Source organism: Lepisma saccharinum, chromosome 7 (genome assembly GCF_977018435.1).
Source record: "Lepisma saccharinum chromosome 7, izLepSacc3.1, whole genome shotgun sequence".
Lineage (NCBI taxonomy): Eukaryota > Metazoa > Arthropoda > Insecta > Zygentoma > Lepismatidae > Lepisma > Lepisma saccharinum.
Genome location: NC_139235.1, coordinates 90,566,536 through 90,585,518, shown reverse-complemented (window position 1 = coordinate 90,585,518; position 18,983 = coordinate 90,566,536). Strand labels below are relative to the sequence as shown.

At 40.9% G+C, this 18,983-nt stretch overlaps 1 protein-coding gene across 1 annotated transcript in view; it reads right to left on the bottom strand.

Annotated features, from left to right (window-relative positions):
• Positions 1-1,717: 1,717 nt before the first annotated feature.
• Positions 1,718-18,983, bottom strand: part of Smg6 (Smg6 nonsense mediated mRNA decay factor) — a 187,987-nt gene continuing 170,721 nt past the window's right edge. The window contains exons 23-26 of the mRNA XM_083125593.1: positions 13,013-13,227; positions 10,812-10,905; positions 7,801-8,035; positions 1,718-2,608 (exon numbers count right to left, since the gene is read on the bottom strand). Coding sequence (XP_082981719.1) covers positions 7,905-8,035; positions 10,812-10,905; positions 13,013-13,227 — 440 coding nt within the window. The 3' untranslated portion in view covers positions 1,718-2,608; positions 7,801-7,904. The remainder of the gene's footprint in view (positions 2,609-7,800; positions 8,036-10,811; positions 10,906-13,012; positions 13,228-18,983) is intronic.

Below are 18,983 nucleotides of genomic sequence, written 5' to 3'. Positions count from 1 at the left end.
AGAATTGGCATTCATTAACATGTGAAAGTTTCAAAAGAACACATTACTAAAAAAAAAAACAACAACACAACTACACTATTTTCATTAATGCTTTCATCTTTTAATCAAATTCTTGGATTTCCTTTGCAGATCTCTCAAGGATTTTAGCTTTCTTTGCACTCGGTTCTTTCAGTTCTGCCATACTTCTTTTCCTCTCTTCTAAATGAGTCTTCTGAGTTTCTGTTGTATCATGCTTCCTTCCACTTTCCATTTGCATTCCTTGCTGCATGGATTAAATTTTGTTATAGGGACTTTTTCAACCCCTCCATAAGTTACAATTGCATCATGTATACATCGTTGAGCAATAAGTGAGTCCTCATCAAGATTATCCACAAGGCAATGCTTATTTACAGAGAAACTGCGCTCAACAGAAGCATTTCCATGTGAAAGCATTAAAATCTTCCTGACAAACAGTATAAAGGCACTGTTGTTGCAGTCTTCACGAACTGTCATCCACATCTGATCCAGCCGATCAACAGCAATGTCAACATTTTTCATTCTTGCAACCACACTGTCATTACTACATAAGTCAGTATAGAACTGTTTTATATCATCTGCAGCAGGACCAGAAAAATGTTGCTTTTCAACCAAAGGTGATCACCCACCGGAGGGCAACCCTCGTGAGGGCAGACCTCACCCTCACCCTCCGGAAGACTTGTGAGGGTGAGGGCTGTGGAGGGCGAGGGCGACTGCGACGTCGGAGGGTGAGGGGAGGTTGATTCAAAATGAACACCTAGCTTGAGCAAATGTTCATAAATGAAAGGTAGCATTAGTGAATCAGACTGAAACCTGGCAAGAAAAGGTTCTATATCAGCTGCAAGAAAGAAGTCTGCAAGAAAGCTAGCCTGAGTGGTAACAGAGGATTTCTCACTTGTGACTTAATAGTTTTAAAGCTTCCACACCTTGGTTGTTCCTTGGTAAAAGAAACTCTGTCAGCAAAGGTTTTCAGAAATGGTAAAAGGTACTGTGTTTTTTCCACCACACTTCCATTGTCTAACCACTGAATTGGACAAAACTTTTTTGGAAAAATTTTTGATCCTGTAATTCTTATGAAATCTGCTCTCGGAGCTGGAACATTTTTAAATAAATTGTACACTGCTCTTAAGAATACCACTATGTTCCAATCAGAACTCTGAAAAGTTGCTTTGAAAGCTTCATGAAGAACATGGAAGTCCCCAGCTTCCTATTTCCAGCAATGTTGTACTTTCTGGCTCATTAATAGGTGAGAAATTTCCAGTTAACTGCTGGAATATCAATGGATATTTGCACTATGGTTTTCAAATTGATACATTTTACACCACCTTCAAATACCAGTAGCAGGGCAATAGCTTTGCAGAAAATTTTTTAAATTTCCCTGACTTTTCCAGACTGGTAGATACCCTGTATATAATGTGTACAAATCAATCAAGATGATCTGTGTTGATCTTCTGAAATCCCTTACACAAAGCCTTTATTTCAAAACTTTGAGTCACTTTATGGCACTTGGAAAACTGAATATATGCATTCTGTATTGTTCTTGTGGAAGCTTGTTGATTAATGTTTCCACTTTGCTGCACTGTCTTGATACAAGTCAAAACTACCAACCAAAGACACTCTATTCTAACTTAACATCAATTTGTTTAGCAGATGGGTTTTTCCTGTAATGGTACATTGCTATATAGAAATAAAAAATACACAATTCTTTTGAGCAGAAATATTTATTACTTTTTAATTATTTCAATAAACCGTCAAAATTTATTTTTTCCTGAGTTAACATGACATGTGTCAACTTGTTTTAAGTGAAGGCAAGACACTAACAAAAAATATCATTCCTTCCTTAAACTGCTTATTGATATTGCATCCAAGCAAGCCAAAAACAATCAAGTTCCCATTTGATTTTTTTGCAATAGTTGCTGCAGAATCAACCTCAACAATCGCCCAAATATTCTTCAGCATCTTCAACAGTAAACCCAATCCCGAAGAACAATAACGATAATAAAAAAGAAACAAAAAGATTACACTAAGCCCTTGAGGCTACTGTTAAATGCAAGAGAAGATGAAGAAACCCTGTAGAAGGTAAAGTATACAAAGAATTATTTGATTTGTAATAGCTACGTCACAAGCTCCATTATTCTCATCAGCATCAGGCTGGGAATGTTTTACATCATGATGCAGGTCAAAAAAACTATACATTCATCAAAAGTTATGTACAAAAAAAATCTTAACTTCATTCATCCCTCAAATGGAGCAAGATCTCCCACGAATTGTAATTTGTACACTGTAATTTTTTTTTTTTTTTTACAAACTTAATACAAACAACACAGCCTACCTAAGGGAAAGAAAATTGCACACATACGCACACACAGACACACATACATACAAGCAACGCACACAAGGTTTTAAGGGAGGAAACCAAATTCATTGATGATGTAGAGAAAGCTTGTCGAGGCCTGATGCACCCCATAATGCCAGAAGAAATAGCAGAAGGACCCTAGTTGTCTGTCTGGCCTGCTGTGCATTCTCTCTCCACTGCTACAAAGACTGAAAGGGAGGGGTCTGCAGCGAGCAGGTGTGTCGTCACTGAAGAAACCTGAAATAAGTTACAAAATGACAACTGATTAGTAATAAAAATTAATAATATAATAATCAATTCTTTAATTCCATGATTTTGTATTGCATGGTGTAATTTTACCACATTTTAGTGCACTAATAGCAATGCTGCAAATATACTTGTTAGAATTATACGTATAGTTGACCACTTTATCTAAACAGCATGTTAGTTTGGAGCAAATTGGTCATTCCTTTTTCTTAATTTCTACAACTTGTAAGGAAGGAAGGAATTGTACTGATGTTGATGCAAAGGATGTCCACTGCTCACTGATATTTAATTTCGATTATACTAGCCCCTCCTGTCTTTGTCTGTCTGTCTGCTGAATGCTTCCTCTTTTACTTCTTTATATATAAATTTTAAAAATCAACAGGAAAATTTCAAAATTTTCGTATCAAGTGTAGAAACAAAGCATGTGAAGTGGACAGAGCGATAGTTTATTAAACAACTTTTTTAAAAAAAGCTTTGAACAAAACATATTTTTAATGATTGCTGATTCAAACACCTCAACCCTGCCCAACAGAAAGCTCTCCGCAACAACAACAACATCAAAATCCTCCACCTACAAACCCACCTCAACAAATTCCTGGACCTCATCCACACCCTGCCCCCCCTGAGAGATTCTACCCTGCCCAAAATTCACAAACCTGGTAACCCTGGCAGACCCAGTGTGACCAGCTACAACTCGCCTACCGAAAGAATCTCAGCCCTTGATGACTTCCACCTCCAGCCTCTTGTGAAAGCTCTGCCCTCCTACCTCCATGACACCAACCACTTTTTCCAAAAAAATCAGTACCATTGCTCCCATCAACGTCACCTCCCTTTACACCAACATACCCCACTCCCAGGGCCTCCGCTCCATGGAATTCTACCTCAATAGCAGACCCAAACCTCACAACCCAAACACCAACTTCCTGACCCACCATGTTGCTCACATGCAACGATTTCACCTTTGAAAACCAACATTTCCTACAGATCCGAGGTACAGGCATGGGTACCAGAATAGCCCCAATCCTATGCAAACCTTTTCATGGGCAAACTTGAACAACCTCACACCTCTCATCTTCATTGACGATGTCTTCATGCTCTGGACACATGGAGAACCATACCTATCAGCCTTCTTGGACCAACTCAACCACTTCCTTATCATAAAGCTCACCTGGACCCCACTCCCCGAGCCAGATCACCTTCCTGGATGTGCACATCCAGGAAGGACATGCACATCCAGGAAGGACATCTGGAAACCTCAATCCACATAAAACCCACCAACCACATGCAGTACCTACACTTCTCCAGCTCTCACGTTCAACACCAAGAAAGCCATTCCATTCTCCCTAGCCCTCAGGGTACAGCATCTTAACACTTCACCCACCTTCCGTCAGAATTACAACTTCCGCCTACACCAAGCCCTGGTCACCAAACAAATATCCCGAGCTGCACTCATTACCTCCACCTTAACAAAATCAAGCACACACTACACACTCTTCTCCACAGTGATCCTGAAACCAGAAACATCTTCCCCGACAAGCCCAGAGTGGTTTTCAAATGCTCACCCAGCCTCCAAAACATCCTGGTGCACAACATTCCTCCATCACACAAATGCAACCCTCCCAGGTGCAAAACCTGAGCCATTCTCATCACCTCTCACAGGCACATGGCCACTGGCAAATTCACCCTCCACCTGATAGAAACCTGCCACACCTCAAACCTGAATTACATCCTCATCTGCAACATCTGTGGTGATTTTTACCTGGGGGAAACATCAACTGCCCTCAACCTCAAAATCAACAACCACCCCTCCTCCACCCACAACCTGAACTGATTTCACTGTTGCTGTCCCTTTTAAAGACTGCTTCCAGGTAGTGATCATCCATCCCTTACCCCAATCAGCCTACATCTCAGTTCGAAAGAGATGGGAGAGGGCCTACATATCAGCTGAGTGCAACCACACTGCCTGGCCTGAACAAGGCCACCCAGTGACTTCCCCACCTCCTCCCACCAAGCACAGTGTTTTCTCGTTTCTCCGTACTTCTACTTCTTCGATCAAGACCTGGCAACTCTGCAGGTCTCTCTAACTTCTGGTTTTGTCTTTTCTCCTTCCACTGAAGATGCAGCTCGTGTCTGCGAAAATTTGACTATTTCTACTGTCTTACGAGTGTTTCCTTTCTCCTTTGCTTCTTATTTTGCCCTTTTGGCAGTCCTCCTTTTATCTTTATCCATTATATATATATATATATATATATATATATATATATATATATATATATAAATATATATAATCACAAACAAAATTATGTGAGGTAGGAGACAGTAAACTTACTTCAAAATTACCCTCCACTCTCTTCCTCCCATTCTTGACAGTGATCGTGACACCAGGTATATCTTTCGGGACAAGCTAATGGTCGTCTTCCGCTTTTCCCTCACCTTAAGAACTTCTTGGTCCGAATCACACCAACTTCTCCCACAGGTGTAACAAACCCAAGTGTAAAATCTGTGGTAGCTTCTACCTTGGCAAAACCTCCACTCCCTTGACCCTCAGAATCAATAACCATCATTCTTCCACCCAAAACTCCAACCTCAGTCACAAGCCACACCAACAGCCGTAACACCACCTTTAAGAACTGTTCTCATGTTGCCATTATCCATCTATTAGCCCACCCACATAGCCACCTTTTCCCGCTGGCGATGAGAAAGGGCCTACATATCAGGCATGCACGCCCCACAACTAAAATGCAGGAAGCACCTTTTCGTCAACCTCCATCTACTATTTCTACTTTCTGTCTACACTTCGATAGTGTCTCTCATACCTCTTATATTTTTGTTTATCTGCCCTTCTGGCACTTTTCCTTATTCTATTCCTCTATATTGGATCAGTGCATAAGTTTGTAGTGTTTTGTAATGGGTTGGCAACACTGCATCCCCAAGAGTTCGTTGTCTGTTATTCCACTGTTATTGCTTGGTTTGTAGTTTTGTGTTCATGAAAACACAGTGTTAATTCTGAGCACATTTTGTCTGTTTTTCAGACGAAAGAAGATTGAGTGTCAAGTGGACAAAGTTGAACATTTCCAGCACATTCTGCTCTTGAAATTTAACGAAGTTTAACCAAGGATCAAGTGTAGCAGTAGGAAGTATTTCCCAATGAAGCTGCTGTTGAAACTTGGCTAACTGATTTCTTCTACTTAAAAACAATTTGTGCTGTGTACGGAGCTAATGCCATATACTGAAAACACAGCAGTTCTGCAGGTGAGGCATCAAACTCCTCCCCAACATTAACAGATGGTCACTGACAATGGAGGCGACTATATTACAGACTGTGTATTGTAGACTTCAATAAAAATGTTTCCCCTTACCACCTGTGTTAGTTAATTATTGTATTCCTATTAATGTATGTTATATAATGCTACAAATATATGCACTATGCACCAACCCAATATTATATATACAGGGTTTGTCCAATAAGTATAGGGATTGATTTTGTCCTGCCAATGGGAAGGGGTGGAGGGTGGTCTCTGTGGGTGGGATCAGTGTTGCATGGTGTCACGTGAGCGAGGAGACCCAGCTCAGTTGCCTCCGAGCCTTTGGAGTGTGTAGGTCGCACCTGAAGTGAAAGTGTGTTTAATGCTCGCATCGAGAGTCAACATGCAGCGAACCATCGAGCAGCGTTGTGCCATCAAATTTTGCGTTAAACTGAACAAATCTGCTACAGAGACTTTTGATATGATCTGTGAGGCTTACAAGGAGTGGCATAAAAAATTCCAAGATGGCCGGGAAGACGTCGAACGTGCTGACATGAATCCGAAATGCTGAAAATGTGGCCAAAGTGCAAGAACTTCTGAACAGTGATCGCCGGTTAAGTGTTCAATTGATAGCACAGGAGTTAAATTTACTGAAATCCACTGTGCATTCAATTGTGACCAATGATGATTAGGGTCCGCCGCGTCCGAAGGGAGATCGTTGATTCCTGGCTGCTGCATCACGAAAATACACCCAGTCACACATAACTAATTGTGAGGGAGGCACTGGCTAAACATTGTGCACAATACCCTACCGTCCAGATATGGCTCCCCCAACTTCTTTTTGTTCCCTTGGATCAAAAGGAGCCTGAAAGAACATCGTTTTGGGACGATTGAAGTGGTCGAAGCAGCTTCGACAGGGTGCCTGAACAGCCTTGCGGTTGCAGACTTCCAGGGGGTGTATGAAGAGTGGAAAAACGGCTGGCAGCATTGTATTGATGCAGGAGGGTCATATTTTGAAGAATATTAACACACTGTACATATAACTTCAATAAATTTCTTTATATGACTTCAGTCCCGATACTTATTGGACAAACCCTGTATAGGGTGCAAAAATGAAACAAAATAGGTGATGCACCAGTGAATCATTGGAGAAAAGGAAGGAACTAAGGTCGAAGAAGCCAGCGTAATGAGATATGGGGTGAAACATTCAAGCACTTGTGTGTGTACCAGTACAATCGTCCATAGGAATGACAAATAAATTATATGTATGGACAGATGGTGACACTGCTGATGAACATGATTTATGAGTACATTTGTACTATGATAATATTGACTAACCAGTGTCAACAACATACAAGTAGGTATGTCAAAACAGTTTCTCAAAACGGTTGCCACCAACCACATTGCAAACATGACTGTTGTGTACGAGCACCACAGTCTGCTGCACCTTTTCAAATATTCCTGGTGTGTTGCATTCACATTACAGGTGGTGGCAATCCTGTCAACTAATTCCATGTCTGCTGGGGTCTTACAAACAAGTGAACAAAAGATTTGAGATATCCCCAGATGAAAAAAAAATGCTGGGTTCAGGTTTGGTGTTCTCGCAGGCCAACAAGCAGGGAAGGTAACTTCCAGATGGTTGCAGACATCCACACTGAAGTGAAGAGGTGCTCCGTTTTCTTGGTATGCTGGTTTCTCTGACCCTACGTTCCTTAATGCCCACTGTTCAGTGATGCATCACATATTTTTCCAATTTAAAATGGCTTTGCTGTACTGGAAATTTCAATAAATAAATAAATATTTTCGGTTTCCTTTTTGCACGTTAGTGAATCACCCCGTATATTAACATGTTTTTTAAGCAGCATACATTTTTAAAAGAACAGGGTAATGATACTTTAACTTCTCATATATTAATTCTAAATCCTTGAGAAAACTCACCTGTGTTCCATTCCAAGTTGGGTCCCCACGTGGCATCCATCTGCTGGTGGGCAAGTGTGCAAGCAGGCTGATAGTATTGAATCTCAATGAAGACAAGGGCAGGTTCAGCCCAAACCTGCCCACTGCATGAATCCTGGCAGTTCCCGCACTGGCACATCACGAGCCAGCGCTTTCACCCTCAAATTGCGATCTTCCGTCAACAACACAACCTCCCTGTACAGTCTTCGTGGTTCTCCTGTGTATACAAGAAAGGAATTCATGAATCACTGGAGTGATTTAACAATTCAAAGGTTATACATACTATTGCAATCTACTGCCAGGTTCAATTCCTGTGATGGGTGATCTCGGGGTACATAGGTCACTATACAAGTTTTGAGACTCATTATTAGTCATTAGATATACATTTCAACCATTAAATTTTTCAAAATATTTTCCCCTACATTCCACACAATGCCTCATTCTTGGAAGCACTAGCACGACTGAGTTCCATCTGCTATCCATGAAGTCTTTCCTTCATCATCGGGAACAGGGTGCCAGATCTGGACTCTGTGAATGTAACTGAAGTGCCTCGCATGAAATCAATTGTCATAGTGCAACAGGATTCCCACCAAACTGCATTTTCTCTAACGATTCTGGCAAGTAAAAAGTGGTGTACCACCGTGCAGTTACTGCCCATTGGTTTTATAAAGGAAGGGTAGCTACATGTCCATTGACTATATATAAGTTGCCACACTCCTTGGCTTCTTGACCTTCAGATGACTAGCACTTTGTCTTGGTATCAAACTGATATACCTAGGTTTCATTACCAGTCTGACACCCCTCCTAGTCACAATTCTGGCAGTGCTTTAACATGCATGCCCTGACACCCAAAGAGACAAAACTTTCCTCAGACGAAGGTGTTCGTGAAACAGTGTAGAAATACCCAGGAAACAAATTCTCAGGGCACCCTCAAAATCACTGCAAGTAAATCAAGGATCGTCTCTAATAAGTCTCTCCATAGCAGTGACGTTTTCCTCAGTTACTGCTGTCAGTGGTCTTCAATTATCAGAGAGATGTAACCATGCATAAATTCATCAAGCCAATGAAACACTGTTTCACATGAAGTTGTAATATCCCACAGAAACTTGTGACAAGTGTTCCAGCAACTGCGACTTACTTTTGTAATAATAAAGCATCGGAAAGCATCATCCGAAAGTCCCCTTTCTCTCCCCACCCCTATGGCTAAAGCCAGACTGAAGCTGCAACTTTGCAACACTTCTGCAGACATTACTCAGGTGATACAAGATGATACAACTTTACTTGAAAGGGATGATACTTGGGAACATTTCTCTTCTCCTTACAACTTTCCTGATTGGCGCATATCAAAACTTGTGTTGCGGTATGTATATCTAGGGTTAATCCTGCATCAAATAAATGAGCATCTGGGTGGCTTAGTTTAGTGCTGATCACATCATATTCCTCAGTGTGGTCCAAATCAAGGGGATAGGATAGCTTTACCTTTAATGCAATCTATTGAGTGCCAGTTTGATCAGGTGACCTGGATATCTTCACCCCTGTCAAATTTTCCACAAACTTACTAAACTGACCTTTACATTCCTCTAAAAATATATTTACACACCCTAGATTGAAAATAGTGACCTCAATACATGCAATACAATCAATTTCATTAGTATATGCACAAATCAAAGGCAATATTAAGAGTATAGCATACTTCTTACTTGCTACTGAATAACAAACTCTGCCTATGACTACACTTGAAAATTATTGTAAAGTTCCCTGTGTATATAGCATTATGTTGTGAAGGCAAGTTTAGGGGATGTGGGAGTAGGGCCCAATACATTCTCCATCATTGCCATTTTTGGAGCTGATGTGATCAGCACCATGCTCTGGCTGCCTTTAGCCCCAGGATAACCCCCGGGTACCCATTCATTTGAGGCTGGGTGAGCCCCAGAGCTGCTTTATGCTGGGTACAAGGCTGGAAAAATTCCCACCTTAGATCACCCACCTCAGGAATGGAATCCGGGTCTCCTGCATGGTAGTCACATGCTCTACCAACCAGACAACCGTAGCTACTGTTTTAATTCCATGCATTATCTTGCACAAGGCTGAGACAGGAAATCCATTATGAATGACCAGCATGGTATGGCTAGACACAGCATCAGAAATTTGAATTGAAGGAAATCCAAATGGGAAGTAACTAATGAACATCTGATTCAGATGTTCACGTTTCTTCAGCTCAGCGCAGAACAGCCAGAATGTCTACCTGAGAATTAAAACTGGCCCTCCATTCACAAATCACATATACCATGCTGATACAGATTTTTTTGCATACTGTACACTCTTCTGTTGTTGCATGAGAAAATGAGTAAGAAAAGTGAAGAGCAACTTTTTTTTAGAACTTTATCCATTCCTCTATGATGCCTCCTACCTAAGTTCATCATATTCTACCCTCTTCACAACTGTTGCTCTTGTTTCCATCCTGCCTCTGCAGAAGCTGCAACCACGAGCTCTCTGTTGCAATTCTGGCTGGTTCACAGGGCCATGATGACTGTTCAGACTGGATTTTATGCTTAAAGAGTGAGCCAGGACACATATGTCTACATAGATTTCTACAGTCTAGAGAAGAGACAAATTTCTTCTGATCTTACTGGAATCACTGTTCATCAAACTGACGAAAAATGTCAAATGCTGGGGCAACTGACGCCCACAGCTGCAAGTGTCTGAACCAAAATAATACCCAGAGATACATAAATACAATGCACATTAACACATAAATGAGGAGCACATGGAGGGTATAGATGAATGCCAAATTTTAAAGGGAACAAGTGAAAACTAATTTTTCAACCTTTAGTTCACAGATACATGTGCATTCTACCCAGTTTTGAATTTAATTTCAATTGAATTTGTCTGCCAAGAGTTGTAAAATTTTTAATTGGTTCAGTACACACTTGTCACATTTTATGTTCATCACTTATACAATTTAATTAGTATACAGAGACAAATGAACTTGCCTGCTTTGGGTACAACTGGTTCTCCCTTGTCTCTGCTTGTGGATCGACACAAACTGATGCATGTTGCCAGGATTCTATCATCATTCCTCGCATCCTGAGTAGGAAAAATAAAAATTGCTACAGCGTATAGTCATAAAAGACCTATTTACACACTCTAAGATCTATCTGTCAAACGAAAAGCTCTCATCCAAAAGGTAAGGGGAGACGAAATGGGCTCGTGGGCAAAAGAAGTTAAAGACAAACTATTCGAGATTGGGTTGAGATGGGTATGGGAAGAAGAGCATGTAGATAAAGGCACACAAAATATTGTAGAAGTAAAATTCAAATAATACGTAGTGTGTACAACTCTGGCTCACACATGAAAAGAAATAAATCTAAATCTATCTATCATTAACTTGATTCCCCCTAAATATACACACATTTCCAAATGATTTTGAAACATTCTGAAACAATGTATGCACAATTTACAATTACTAATTCATTTTATTGGCCTGTTTTATTCTTGCCCTGTATTCTGTGGAGGAAATCACCTTATTTATATTGAGCTATGAAAATAATAGAAAATTTCAACTCTCCATAGCCATACTTGTTTTTACTGTGTAACATCTGGAGAAAAGTCAGTGTGAAATAATGCTATTGCACCCAGAACAAAAGTAGAGCAATGGATGCTACAACAACACTGAACTATAGAGCGGCCACAAGGAAAAGAACCTTCGGTGGAAAGTCTCCGTGCACCTCCCCCTTCTTCCATTCAACTCCGGCCATAAGGAAGCATGCTCCATTCTGCCCCTCCCCTCCACTCACAAGGCAGGTTATTTAAGTGTCCCCTCCTTTTTCCATGAAACTTGACAGGTGTATAGAGGGGCCCAAAGGAAGAAATACGTGTTTTTCTGTTTAGGCTAAAAATGGTTCTGGGGGCAAACCCGACCCCCCCCTCAATTGTCACGATGAAGACAAATTGAAGTGGGGATCTGACCCCTGTGTCCCCCTCTGATTTCCATGAAACTTTGCAGGTGTATAGAGGGGGCCAAAGGAAGAAATATGTGTTTTCTTTATTTCCGCTAAAAAAAGGTTTTAGGGGGGTAACCCCCCCCATCAAATGTCAAGATGGGGGACAAATTGAAGTGGGGATCTTCCTGAAAGGCCACCTCCATTTGAGAATCTGGTGGCATTCTGTTTTGGTGGTGACAGTAATCTGATATGTGATGTCTGTGGTGCAGTGGCAGTAATCAGATCCATTACTGTGACAAGTATGTACATTGACCCTGTGGAAGCAACAATGGGGATTGTTTTCAATGTTATACATGGGTGCTTGCCTTTACTTTGTGTCTTTGTGTTGGCAGATCGGTTACCATCACGTTGTTTTGTGTTACTTTCTGGAGGTAATAAATGTTTTATACATGCTGTGTATTCATCTATGGAACTATCCTCTTGTGTCCTTGGCTATGGATATCACCTATATGATATCAAGGTCATGCTTCATAGGGTTATGGTTCCCGTGTGCGGCTCTTTTGACGCTCAGTTGCCCTGCTCTGGTCCGTCTATTGTTATGCCCATCCCTATCCGGGAACAACGGTGTCTATGAATTTGGCATCTCTCTACAATTGCACTGCGTTTGGTACCGACAATCCTACAGTTCTGTGCTGTGTGTGTTTCTTCCTATGCCATATTTACTTGGTTTTGGGGTCAGATCCCCACTTCAATTTCTCCTCATCTTGACATTTGAGGGGGGGGGGGGGGGTTGCCCCCCAAAACATTTTTTTAGCCGAAACAAAAAAACAACAAAAGAAAAACACGTCCCTCTATACACCTGCCAAGTTTCATGGAAATCGGAGGGGGATACTTAGATAACCTCCCTTGTCAGGAGTACGATGCACAGGAGTCGCAAGGTCCGTACAGGTTTTCTTGCTTGTGGTTCCACTATACTCACTATCTTTAAATCACACAATACCAATATGTTTACTTTTACCACACTGAAACTGGAGTTGGACTCTAGAATTTTCTAAAATAAATTAAATATAATCGCTTTTTGTCTGGAAACTTGATGGTATGGTATGCCAAAGGCCTGGGCTTGAGTCCTGAGCTTGCATTTTTTATGGCTTAAATTTCTACCGATTATTAGCTCATTTGCACATAAAGTTCAATTAAAATTAAAGAGTCCGTCACATTAGTAAAAACAGTTGAGATTGGAAAGGACTTACCTGGTCCCCGTCCTCCTCCAGTGTGAATGATGGTGAGGCAAGCACAGTGCCCTTTGAAGTGACACAGCGGACGTTGGGGTGCCTAGAGCGGAGGAAAGTGAGGGCAGCCCTCGCAGATTCTGCCACTTTTGCAGAGTGAGCCAAGTCCTGAGATCCTTCTGTCTTCCCAGGCCTCTCCCTGCCACCCCGAGCCAAACCATCCAGCTCATTCAGAACTGCAAGAGAAGAAACAGAAAATTAAGACAAGTGTTGAAAGTCACCAACTCAAAAATTAATATTGCCATGTCCAAATTACATTTTCAAGTATGGCAGTTGGTGGAGACTTGTTTTGAGTGACAGTTCAACCCCGAAGCAGCAAAGACTGGTTTATAAAGACAAGAAAAGGTAACAACGTTCATGCACTGGCCATGAATTAGACAATTAAAAACTGGTCCCATCTCTAGCAAGATCAACGACAGGCACCCACATGGTAGGAGTAATTTCAATTGGTTTGAGGAATTATTAAAATAATAAATGAAATCTGAAGAATCGAAACTGAGGTGTTTCAGGCAAAAATAAAAAGTCCTAGCATCTGGTAACAGAATTCAAATTTTTGTATATATCACTAAGTGACCCTCTCGGTATCTGCCAATGTACTGATACGATCATCAGCTGATATCAGTTACGTACCGATCAATTTGCCCTATTCCTATTATACCGATCCTGTATTTATATAAACAGCCTGTAATTTAGTACAAAATTTTCTCATTCTGTTGCCCCGACTTGGGACTTTCTTGCGAGGAGTTACTTTTTATTTAGCTGTCACCCATTCACTTCCCACAATTCTTATTTTAAGAGAAATTAACACCGAAGGGACACGTGTCGCTTGGAAACGAGCCAATCGGCAACAACGTTTCACACCATAGCGGCATGACAGGCCACACAAATCTGCGTTCGATTGGTGAAATCCTCAAGCGGCCTGTGTCGCCTGTCGCTTCCCCCTAAGATTTAGACGTGTCAGGGTGGGGGGTTGCCCTCCCACTCCCCGACTGATAACCTGGTTATCGTCTTGTAAAATAGGGTTCTCAGTTCACAAACGAAGTTCAGAGCCATTCAAAATTTGTCTTCGATATGCCACCTGTTCATCACATTTTTACCATTCTATTTCCTGCAGTTGAAGGTACTGACGAGACCGTTATAAAAGTATAGTTCTTCCGGCAATTAACATGTTTTGACAAGAGAAGAAGAATTCCTGCGAAATCGGGAGGGAACTTCCTCCTCCACTTCCGCCGCAGACCAAGAAGCGAAAAGCTCGCTCGGCCTGAGCTGAACTGGCCACGCCAAGTTCAAGGCCGTGCTTCAACCGGAAAATTTACAATTTTCACGTATCATCGTTTGCGATTACGTTCGGTGCAGAGGTTCCTATCGTCACGCTGGTTGTTTCGAGCGCAGACACCTCAGTTTTTCGGAGGGTTATCCGTCAGGAAAGTATTCATTGCTTGGGTAATCGACAGGGTTGTCACGTTAAAAAAATATATTGCATTTATAGTAACATATTTCCGAGCACGGTAACGGCAGATGACAGAGACTTAGGACGGCAGGTGTCCCGGTTCGAATCCCGGCCTGGGCATAGGTGTTCTTCGTGAGTGTACAATAATATCATATTATCACTCATCCTCACCTTCCCGATTAACCAAAAGTGGGAGAAAAGCGAAGTAAAATAAATCACATTAACCAACGACAGAGACTTAACAGCGTTCAATAACATTTTGCTCTCTGAGGACTCATTTTGATGCTACGATCTTTTTATAGTGCATGTATGCAACTACGTGGCACTGAGTCGTGTTTCTCCTGATGTTATTTATCTGATGTACCCGAAGATTCGGGATATCCTCATTTTCGGTATTCCTAAATTTCTGGAACGTGACGTTTTGATTGATTTGGGTGTTTTAAGTCCACTTTATGCACAGTAAGTCTAATCGGGACTGGACCTATAGTTTAAAGTGGGATCCGAACCACTATGTGCCTCCACCGGGAATCAACCCGGGACCCGTTGATTACAAGGCTATGACGACGTGACGTTTTGAGACCACAACGCTGTATCCCGCACACCGCCATGTTCGCCTTTTCTTGCCACGTACAGTGGGATCCATTAGTATTACCGTGCAAATTGTCCATCACCATGTTTGTGCACTTTATTTGACCCAACAACAGCTTGAAGAATTAAAAGAAAACTCAAAAACAAGCTGTTGACAACTTCTCCACCAGCATACACAAAAATCCATCGCTGAAAAGCGCATAGGATGTACGAGAAAAATGAATGAAAATAGTCATGGGACAATTTGCACAGTAATACTCATGGATCCTACTGTACCACTGCACAGGTTTGTATGCAAAAATCCGGTATGCCTCTACACGCTATGAAAGTTTGTCAGTGTTTTAATGGTACAGCCTGTTTATTACAAAATAGTATTATGCTCTGCACGAACTCTTCTTAGGGGCGGGGCAATTACGAAAATTAATTACGTTCCACGTGAATTGACGTATGGTAAAGGCAGGAACTTCTCTCTCGTGACAATCGCTCTACAAGCGGGGAAATCAAAGCACCTGAAATCTAAACGTTGATGTATTCATTTGTTTTATAGTTCCCGGTACGTTGTAAATTAAAACGCTTTGCACTCTGCCATAAAAGTATTTGCCAACCACGTTGCCTCCAGGATAAACAAACAAAAGAATGCTCCCCCTAAAGGCTTTTAATTCGGCGAACATAGATATAATTCGAACATTTTCACGTGATAGGAAACCAGATTTTTTTTTTCCAGCAGCTATTATCAGCGCCGTGTAATATTTTCCTGCTTCGTTGAAGACAAGGAGTGAACATGCAAGCAGTTAGATCTTATCTTTCGGCAGAGGAACGAGAAATCGCATTAGCACACACGTGCAGTGTTGCCAATGCAACGGACAAGAATCAAATCGTAGCCGAGAAAGCAAATTGTCCACTAGCATATCTTTTTGTTTGTTTTAGCAAAAGAGAGTTTTAAGAATTGGAACAAAACTCCAAACAAGCAACCGACAACCTCTGTACCATTACGTCAAAATTCCAGATAATATTAGGGGGGGGGGGGAAGCCAGAACTGCCGATTCTTTAAGTCCCTATTATAGCCCTGTGAAGAATTTTGACTTCTCTGGCTGTTAGCAAAAGGTTTAATTTTTGTAAATGCCAATAGATGGCGCAGTTGTGGTCTTACGTCACCCACCCACATAGGTTAGAGTGTAAGGTATTCCGAATCACTCATTTCACTTCCAGCTGCCCTACACCTTGCTACCAGTTTAAGTGGGCACCCGACGTGACCAACAGGGTAAAGAACTTGACTGCATGTGGTGGTGACGGTTTGATTTATCTTTAGTAGTTTAGCACTAATTTTTAGTTTGTTTTGTAGCAGTAGTATTAGTAATTACATTTCTTGTTGAGCTCCTGTCCGAATGATCGTCATATCAGACACGAGGGTACGGGGTCTATGCACAGACATCATTTCACAATTAATAATTCCCATTGTATTAAAAATATCATCGTGGATTCAACCCAACAAATAAATTAACAGCAGAGAGTCACGTGTCATTTTGGAATAATGCCACTATTAATGTTAAATGAGTGTTAGTTACTGTTAACTATAAAATGGATCAATATCATTAACATTTTCGATGACAGTTTATTTCATTATGGTTCAAATTCAAGTAATTAAGATTGTTAATAAACTATCGTATATTATCCAGTGCCTTTTTCATGCTTTGATTAATAATTACTGACTTAATACCACGAACTTTTGGAGATCCCAGTTTTGCAGATTAACAGCGAACGTCTGTGTGTGTTGAAAAGGGGTGTAGACAATCCAATTAACTTATTTCCGAGCCAGAAATAAAAACGAAGGGGGCTATACAAGTCAGAGCATGGTTCCATGCAATTATCTCAAGTAATATTCATTATTATTAGCACTGGTATAAGAAAAATGCCAGAGTTTCAAAGAAGTTATACTTTTGTGACATTAAGTCAGATAGGGGTTCCGGATTGGCAACCGGGATACGACCCTCAATGTCGTCAACATTTCAAAGACCATTTCCATTAGTGCACTTGCTTAGAGAGTGGCAGAATACAGACGCTCGAATGTTGTAATAAGGAAACCAGTGAAAACTGCAACCGATCTAACTGACCTTTGGCAATATAATGAGTAGTACGCCTCTTGCGTTAAAAGTGATACAAGTCCTGCGATAGAAAATATGCCGTTTTTTTTTTTTTAAGGAAATTCACAACAAAAGGTATCAAATAAAATAGCACATGACACAATGAATAATTAGATGATAAACCTTCCGTTAATGCATAATCTAAACCCCAGGCCAATTTTTATATCCCTCTTTAAGTTGCAACAATTATCGACTTTCAATTTATTCACACTGCGTAATATACTGACTGCACAATGACGAAATTGCTAGAAATTTGGTTACAATCAATTAAGGAAAAACTTTAGGTAATATGGTTGATTACATGTTAGATAAATACGTAACATCACTAGGTAGGAATGAATTGCTCAAAGTATTCGTACTTTGTAAACGAAAGGAAGATGCACTTCAATTTTTGAAGGATAGGAAATGTGCCGCCCAACTGTTGCGAACAGGAATTTGTCAGACTATTAGTAGACAGACTGGTTCCTAACATCAGCGAAAAATTCTTGTTTAGCCTACTGAAATTCCAAATTCATTAGGGCTATACTATGTACCTACGTTTCAATCTTCGTCCTCTTGGGTAGTGTGTTTGTCGATAATAAGTAGTCCCCGAACACATGATGCGTTTGGGGGAGGGGTAAGGGTTGACCCTTCCACGTAGTAGTACAGACAATTGTCACCCTCACTTCCACGTGGTACACGATGGACTACATTTGCAGACTAACGTGGCTCTGGCGTCTGGACTTACGGTCAGTATACTTCGTAGAACTGTGCGTGTCCTGTGTTTTGTCCTTGTTTGTGCTGAGTTCCCATTTACATCTTCAGCTTTTAACCGAAGGCAGAATATTTTAGTCTCCGACATTGCAGTTGTTATTAGTTATACCTTAGATGAGGTAATGGGCTGGACCCCTGTATAATGTGATAAAAAAAATGCTCATCTAAAAAAGATGTGCTCTCTAGAAACATAGTTCTAGAATAAGTCTAGATAATGGACAATATCTAATTAACATTGCATGCTAAGGTAAAAAAAAACATACTGGGCGTGGGAAAGGACCGATCTAGCTCCAAAATAGTCTAGTTGGCAACAATGCTCACGCAGAGAGAGGTCTGCGAGCACATCCGATCACACAAAACCATGCGAATGAACTTAAAAGAAAAAGCGCAGTAAAAAAAAGTATGATAAAAAAACAAAGTTTCGACTGCAGTGCATTAAATTATCCTTATCTGGTGCAATCGCTTTTAATACCTCCAATGCGCGCGCGATTGTTCGAATCGACGTTGCCCTCCAGGACGCTTGCACTGGATGTAAATGGTCTGCATAAGAGCGATACCAACACGCGAAATTTTACTTCACGTGTACCTGCATCAAATCGAACAACATACTAGCATTTTATCAGAATTGCTTTTAAAAGTTCTAAATTTTTAAGGAGAAGAGCAAGTTCAGGTTTGAACAATCACGATTGCTAATTCCACAAACAGCCGCATAGGTGGCTGGATTTGATTTCTTGTTCCAAGTGGTTTTATGCGGTAGCCGGACAATTGCGATGACATTCTAAATCTTCTATCAAATTGAAGGGTGACTTAACACCCCTTGCATTGCCTCTTACAAGAGAATTATGTGAAATATTGATATTTTCGAATAGAACACTGATTCCTCGCACACTTTCTCCAGGCTTGAGACTGGCAAGGTAGCTTGTCAACGTATTTGCATTACAACCACTTTTAGGTTAGGTGCAGCTGTGGGTTAGTCATACTGATCGTTGCAATTGTCCTA